The sequence below is a fragment of the Stegostoma tigrinum genome, chromosome 5 (genome assembly GCF_030684315.1).
Source record: "Stegostoma tigrinum isolate sSteTig4 chromosome 5, sSteTig4.hap1, whole genome shotgun sequence".
NCBI lineage: Eukaryota > Metazoa > Chordata > Chondrichthyes > Orectolobiformes > Stegostomatidae > Stegostoma > Stegostoma tigrinum.
The window spans coordinates 115,074,418-115,082,319 of record NC_081358.1 but is presented as its reverse complement, the minus strand read 5'-3'; the positions used below and the strand labels follow the sequence as shown (position 1 = coordinate 115,082,319).

General features: G+C 37.5%; 1 protein-coding gene across 1 annotated transcript in view; it reads right to left on the bottom strand.

The window, feature by feature from the left end:
- Nucleotides 1-2,087: 2,087 nt before the first annotated feature.
- Nucleotides 2,088-7,902, bottom strand: part of vapal (VAMP (vesicle-associated membrane protein)-associated protein A, like) — a 75,995-nt gene continuing 70,180 nt past the window's right edge. The window contains exon 6 of the mRNA XM_048529200.2: nt 2,088-2,865. Coding sequence (XP_048385157.1) covers nt 2,704-2,865 — 162 coding nt within the window. The 3' untranslated portion in view covers nt 2,088-2,703. The remainder of the gene's footprint in view (nt 2,866-7,902) is intronic.

Here is a 7,902-nt window from a genome sequence, read left to right as displayed (position 1 = left end):
CTTGCTGAGCTGTGACTGCAACTAGTACAATTAGCCCCAATGTGAGCGTGATGAGGAGAAAGGGGGGAGAAAAGACAAAACATTAGTCTGAGTTTCTGCTCCCAATTAGTGCCCAGTAGCCTCTGTGGCAATGTGCACATGCAACCAAAGAACAAGACAGGTATCAACTGGGATGCCAGTTAAATAGCATGCTAGTCCTCCACCCGAGCTCTCAAAATTGCTATGTGCTCTAGATTGCAAAGGGATATTGGCAGCCAGAGCACCAATTAGGGAATTGGAAGGGAATAAAACTTTGAACAAGAAAAGCAAACAGATTTATAGCAGCTCTATCAATGGTCCATAAATTATCTGTAACCATGCCCAGAATAGATAGTGAATTCACTCAAAAGGAAAATCTCTTACTTCTGCACCCAAAATTACACAGACTACCAGTCATGTGGAAGGACACAACTAAAGTAAATTAAACCAGAGAATGTCCAAACTCCTATGCTTAGGTAGTCATACTAGTCACAACACTGCATTGACTGAAATTATCCTAGAATCAAACAGAACAGACTTCAGGCTACTGGACCCAATGTGCCAATGTAATTAATAGCTAAACTTTAGGAATAAATGTGACTAGTCATTTCAGAGAAGCAGCATCAGGCACAGCAGTAATAAAGTACTTGAACAGCCAGGGTTATGTAGTTGAATAGATATGACAAAAATGCAAGACAGTTTCAATATTAAAAGGCTGCTTAAATTGCATATTGAAAGGTTAAAAACTTGTGCTAAAGTCAGTAGAAATTGAATTTGCAATCTAAATTTCTCAATGAAATGTTTGTTAATTTTTATGGTTGTGGAATTTCCAAGGCAGTTTCTTTAATTTAAGTTAGTTATCTTTATTTTTTGCTCAAAGTACAGAATTACAGTAAACAAGAGAGCCAGATTAGAGGTAGATGCCTGGCATTTAGATATTTGCAAAAGATCTTGCGGGTGATTCAGTATGATTATAAGCATTTCACCAAGTGGTGTTGGATGTATAACAGGGCTACAGAATGAAAATATAATCTTCGCAGTCCTGGGAAATTTCAGAGTTTACCAGGGAGGGGAGAAAGATCACTGGGGTCTCAGTGCTGAAACATGATTATGGTCTATCGGCAACAGGAAAGCATGCCTAGTGTTCAGTAGTGCTGGAAAAGTGAGACACAGAAGCAACAATGAATTAAGTACCTGGATTTGGTGTGGTTGAGATGGCAGATTTGAGGATGACAGACTGTTGGCAGGAACAAAGATGTGCAAAGATGACTGCGCAATCTGCCAACATGGGGAAAGTTTTCCAGATCAATAGGATGGTGTTAAACAGAAGTGTGGAGTCAAGCAGAGAATCATAATTCTTTTCACTACCAGGCAAATATCCCGGCAATGTCTCTTCACAATTCACAGATATACTCATAATAGCCTTCCTTCATATTGTTCAACATATTGTACCACAACTCTTGCTTGTTCAAGGGCAATAGGCACTTTATTGAGTGCATTCTGTTTGCTTATATAGTAACTATACATGAATAGGAGATGTACCACATTGGACATCCAAATTTAACATGACAGATGATGATGATGAAAATATAAAACTTAATTTACAGACAAGTAGAATTATCAATTAATAATTCTACAATCTACATCATAAAACATAATTATTTTTAAAAAAACCACTGCCGTATACATTATAAGTCAGTACCAGACTTTGTGAACACAAGTGTTTGAAAGGATGGTAATGGCCTTAATTTGGATTGTGTTATGTGGTACAACACAGGCTCTCCCCAATACAGTGAGACATAATCTTTCCATGAAAGACAAAGAAAAATAACTACAGGGAAGGCAACTCATGCCAGTTGTGCCAGCTGATCAGACAGCAGCACCAGTAGCAGGTCACCTTTAACTCAGAACAGTATAGGGAGTAAAGACTTGCCTGGGAGGGGAGAAAATAATAACAAAGCAACTTTTAACAAAGGCATAAATTCAAATCCATAAATTCCACATGCTCAATGACAAGAAACTCAGGTATACTTGCCTAAATGAGAGAGACAGAAAAAAATACACAATAGTTTAACGTGTTAAAGATTTTATTTTTGTTAAATACCATGGGACAGGATTGGTAAGAATGGAGATTTTTCAATCAACATTTGTCTCACAGTGTGGGGGGGGTGAGATGTTTCTGTAGCTAGGGAATATCTTTGCATTTTTAAACTCATCAGCCTTCAGCAGCAAGGAATGGAGGGGAGAGGGGCATTGTAATTTACAAGGAGGCACCTTTTCTTCAGCACATCCTTCATCACTGGTAAACAAGTGGCATGAGCAACCTGACTATAAAATGAAGAATTTCAAGAGGTAATCCAGCAACAGGTAACAAAATTTAAAAGGATTAAAATAACATTTACAAGACACTTAACATTTCATTCAACTCTTATTAAACCACAGAGAGAACAACTCATTATTTCCAAGGACCTTTATGTAAAACTGTGAGACAGCTGCTATTGACGTATTTGACAATGTACAACTCCAATTATCCAAGAACTGAAAGTAATTTGTGTTCTAACTGTGAGATCATTAAAGGCAAGGCCTGTAAGATGCTGTACACAAACATGGTCACTGTGAGCCATACTACCAATGATATGGCAGATCAACAGAACATTTCAGGCCTCAACAACTCACATGCTTCCTCTACAAGACGAATTTTCCTAGAAAGAATCCAATGAAAATGGCTGCAATTACAACAAGGAGGGAGGGAAGAGCAGTAGAGCCGTTGTCTCTGAGTGTAACACTAGATGTGGAAGACACTGGGTTGCCTGACTGAGCTGCCTTCCTCAGCCTCAGTCCATCATCCTAAAGAGAACAAAACAAGAGAATTACAATAGCAAAAAATCACAGCAGTAAGCAACACTTCAAATTGTTATAATTAATGCAAATAGTGATAATTTAATTTTGCCTTAATAGCCATTTAGATGTTACCATTAAGTTGCAGCCCACTAAATTTACAACTAACTGCAACAGCACAGTAAACCTTATTTCATTCTTCATAAAAAGCATGTTACACATTTCATGCAAAGCATTTCTCAAATCTGGTCAACTATAAACATCATTTGGAAATAGTGTCCTTCTCTAAGCAAGGGAAGAAAAGGTATGGCTAGGCTATCACTGGCCTGTCTGTGCAACAGGTAACCAGTTCTTGAGCACATTTGACAACATCTGGCTATTGAGTGGCACAGGATTTCAAAAGGCCAAATATTATGATTAAGACTACAGTCCATATAAATAAATACACACATGGGGAGAAAGATTTTAATTGTCTATTTACAAAGGCTTATTTATTACTCAAATCCTTTCCAACATTTTTATTTCTCAAGTTTGCGCAGCAGCAGAACAACAAAGGCAATAAGGCAGACACAAGTATGAGCTTAGGGAAAGTACATTTTCCCCAAATATTCCAATCACTCCCCTTTGTAGTCATTGGTTCAAATGGGACACAAACTGAACAAGCAGGGATCACTTAATCTTTCAGGAGCTCCCAAATTAAAGTTAGATAAAGCTTTCCCATAATGAAAAAGAAAACCATTATAACTGAATATTCTAGTTAGAAAAACTGGCTTTTTGCTTGTGAAACCATGCAATGTATCTCACAAATACAATATGCTACAACATGAAGAGGTAAAGCTTAGTCTAAGTGCAGGTGACTTTGAATTCTTAGGCATTATCTTAGATTAGAATGTGATTTTACAAATAACTCATGAAATGATGGACTTTTTTTTTATTTTGTTGAAACCTAGGTTTAGAAACAGAAAGCTGTGATGTGAATGGAAAATGCTCTGCTTTGGCTTACAACAGTAACAAATGAGGTTATTCATATTGAAAGAACGGTTCTTAATATGAAGATAACACCATTCTATTAGTTCATGCAACTATGCCAGGGACATTTATTTCATTCCAAGAGATTTAGTTCCATCAGACAGATTTTAGTTGAAACAGAAGGTAACATTTGCTGATCTGAAAAGTAGATAATGTTTAATACAGTTATAAATTTAAACTAAAAAGCCATTGGGTTACAACTACTCACCTCTTGCAGTGACCAAAGTGAAAATAAAAGTTCAGGGTATTTGAATAATTGAGCACTGTATGAAGATGTGATTTTAATGTACTATTTTCATGTGCGAAGTTTTATTTTATTTTCTGTATTTCAGAAATTACAAAAATTATACAAACATAAGCACAAGTTTAAGGAAATAGTCAAGCATGCAATTTAAACAAAACAAAATCCTGTTATGAATCTTGGTAATTTGGAAGTAAAAATGAAGCCCAAGTGACAAAAGCCGCTTGCAGTCCCACAATGATGCCACCCGAAGGTTGCAGGAACAGCAACTCATATTCCGCTTGGGAACCCTGCAGCCCAATGGTATCAATGTGACTTCAGAGGCCTCAAAATCTCCCCTTCCCCCACTGCATCCCAAAACCAGCCCAGCTGGTCCCCACCTCCCTAACCTGTTCTTCCCTCTCACCTATCCCTTCCTCCCACCTTAAGCCGCACCTCCATTTCCTACCTACTAACTTCATCCTGCCTCCTTGGCCTGTCAATCTTCCCTGGACTGACCTCTCTGCTCCCTACCTCTACTCTCCTCTCCACCTTCGGTCCACCTCCCCCTCTCTCCCTATTTATTCCAGAGCCCTCTCCGAAGGAGGGTCTAGGCCCGAAACATCAGTTTTGGTGCTCCTTGGCCTGCTGTGTTCATCCAGCTCCACACTTTGTTATCTTGGATTCTCCAGCATCTACAGTTCCCATTCTTTCTGACAAAAGCATAAGCTGACTTGGTATCAAAGGGCAGGAAAGAGAATAGCATAAATTTAATCTTTGGAAGAATTCAAAACTGGGATGAGGACAATTTTGGAGTCTTTTAGAGCTCCACATAAGAAAATATATTAGTCCAAGCTTTCGGGTAAAACTAAACTAAAGCATTTTCAAGGTAGCATTAGTTGTTGCATCATCTTGTTTCACTTTAGATGCAACTACCAAAATGGTTATTCATACATAAGGTTTTTAAAGTGTGTGTAATAAGGTTCTCAAGAGTACGGAGTTGAATAAAACTATGCGAGAACTAATATGAATACTGCAAATCTGGCTAACTATCAATGGTAGCAATTTAAAATTGTGTGTATTAAGAATGGAGGTCATATAACTTTGATATTTTCACCATCATTTCATAACGTGCTAGGAGGAGGGTGAAATATCACAATGGAAGGAGCTCGCCAACATGCAGACAACTATACTAAGTCTTAGTCAGCTATTTCACTCCAGGAGCCTATTTTCAGAACGAAAGTTTTTGAAAGTTTAAAGTCAACACAAAATTCCCGATTCGGCACAAACTCAGATTTCAAATCAAAGTTAACAGCCGTTTACTTCAAAGTAGAGTTTCTGATCCTGCTCATTTTTTTGGCAGGTTATTCCTTGTATGAAGTTAGAGAAAATTAGTGACTAGATTTAAAATTCTAATCAATGTTCTACCTCCTGTCAACAAAACAAACGGGAATTCTAGATAACTTTAAGTGAAAAGAATACCATTGACAGCTGGCATCTGAGGCATTAAAAAATTGCAAAGCTTTCAAAATCTCATGGTAAACAGCAGCGATGTGCTTAATTCCAAGTAACCCATTTATCCAGATTCTGTTGATTCTATAAGGCTTGTCTGAAGTCAGGTTTATTTAGTGTGGTCTTGAATATGATGGAAATAAGAACCCCCAAAAGAAAATCAAAATAGGAATTAGGAGTTGGAAGGAAACATCTCTATTACTTCCTATGGGCACCATGGAATCCACTACTGCAGGTTATGGAAACTGGGTCACTGAATATTGTCAAGAAAAAGGCTGATAAATTGAAATATTAATCATACCAAAGGGTATGGAGAGAAAGCTGGAATGTGGAACAGGGGGAGGATCAGCCATTATCGTACTGAATGGCACAGCTCGCTCAAAGGGCTGAATGGGCTACTTCTGCCTTGAGTTTCCATATCTTTAACAAATGTTTTGACACTCAGATTTAAGCAAAGAACTGAGATACACACTGTGCTTTTTACATGAAAGCAAACTGACTGAACACAAGGTCATTCCATGTAAAGTCAATAGCTACTGAAAGTTTAAGAACAAAGTTTAAGTTACAAAGAAAATTCCAATCATTCTGGCATTATCGAACATTGTTACCTGGACATTTGCAAAGGACATACAGGCGACTCAGTCCAACACACGTACACTTTGCCTTTCAGCCGGCTCTGCCATTCCCAATCATAATTAGCCTGTTTGCATTTTGAATTCCACATTCCCATCTACTCCAGTAACCTTTGATTTCCTTGCCTGTCTAGAGTACACATATCACCATTTGATCCCACTTCCATCATCATGAGGCAGAATTCCAAAATTGCAGAACTCAAAAAAAATTCTCATTGGTCCTAAAAGGATGGTCTCTAATTTTTAAACAGCACCCACCAAGTCCCAATCAATTCGAGAATATTTATGCTCCACTCAAGCTTTCTTCCATCTTCTCCCCATTTAAATCTATCATTGTAACAATCTTCCACCTTTTATGTTTGCTAGCTCCTCTTCAATGGGCTTTTACTCATTGCATCGATTGAGCCCATAAGTTCCATATTATCACCACTTTCTGGGTAAAGAACTCCATACTGGGTTTCTTATATTGACAACTTTTTGTTATGCTCTTCTTCACAAGTGTAGCTCAGCATCTACTCAAGCAAAACCTTTTGTCATTTACAGTTACCCCTCAGACTTTTTCAAAGGATGCCTATCCTGTCAATGCATAATCTATGTGTTTGTTCACACATTTTTGGTACCATCCTTGTAAATTCACTATATACCCTCACGTGTTCCCTTTTTTCAAAATATGACAACCAGAAATGAACAAAGGTTTTGTTAACTTACCTACTTTTCAATTCTATTCCTCTGTATATACTGAGGATATATACTCTGTATATAAAGCCTATTGCATGGCCTTGCCAACCTCTGACACATAACCCTTCAAGACTGATACATTTAAACTCAAAACATTTCTTTGCTCTCTCTCTCACTTGGACTAGCACCTTCCAAGTAACAGATAACCTCCTTTTTATTCCTACCAAAATGCACTGTCAACACTTATCCATGCTGAGCTTCATTTGTCAGTTATTTGACCCTTCTACGAATTTAATAATGAACTACTGCCATTTGTTGTAGCTCTTGCTTAATGCTGGCAATAACTACCCATTCCCCAATGCCAATTTACAGTAAAATGGAAGTTTAGAAGTTGAGACTTTGATTCCAATGTCATTTGTGTAATTTCTGAACAGAAATCATCCCAGCACTGATCTTTATGAATTACCACTCCCATTGTCTATCACTTTGAATAAATACTGTTTTTAAGTTCACAATCTCTGAAGTTAGCTAGTCATGTATTTTCAGAAGCTCCAAAGATGATTCATACTGAATTCAAAACATTAACTTGGCTTCTCTCTCCACAGATGCCACCAGACCTCCGGAGTTTCTCCAGCATTTTTTGTGTGTTTCATCTGCAGTAATTTGCTTTAATTATAGCAATATGTTCTACTACTGTTGCCCTGACCTTACTCATCAGTCTATTAGAGGGTGTCCACTTTAGAGTATCTTTTCAAAAACCTTTTGTAAGTCTGGATAAATTACATATCCTGCATCACAATAGTCTTCTCTACCTGCTAGCTCTTCAAAAATCCAATAAAGGAACTTAAAGAAATGCTCTAAAAACATGATACATAATAAACGGAATCATAATTTGTTAGGTAAGGCTTGCAAACTATTCCATACCATGCATCTTGCAATTTAAAAACGCAAGTTGTTAAATTCAGTATCAGGTAA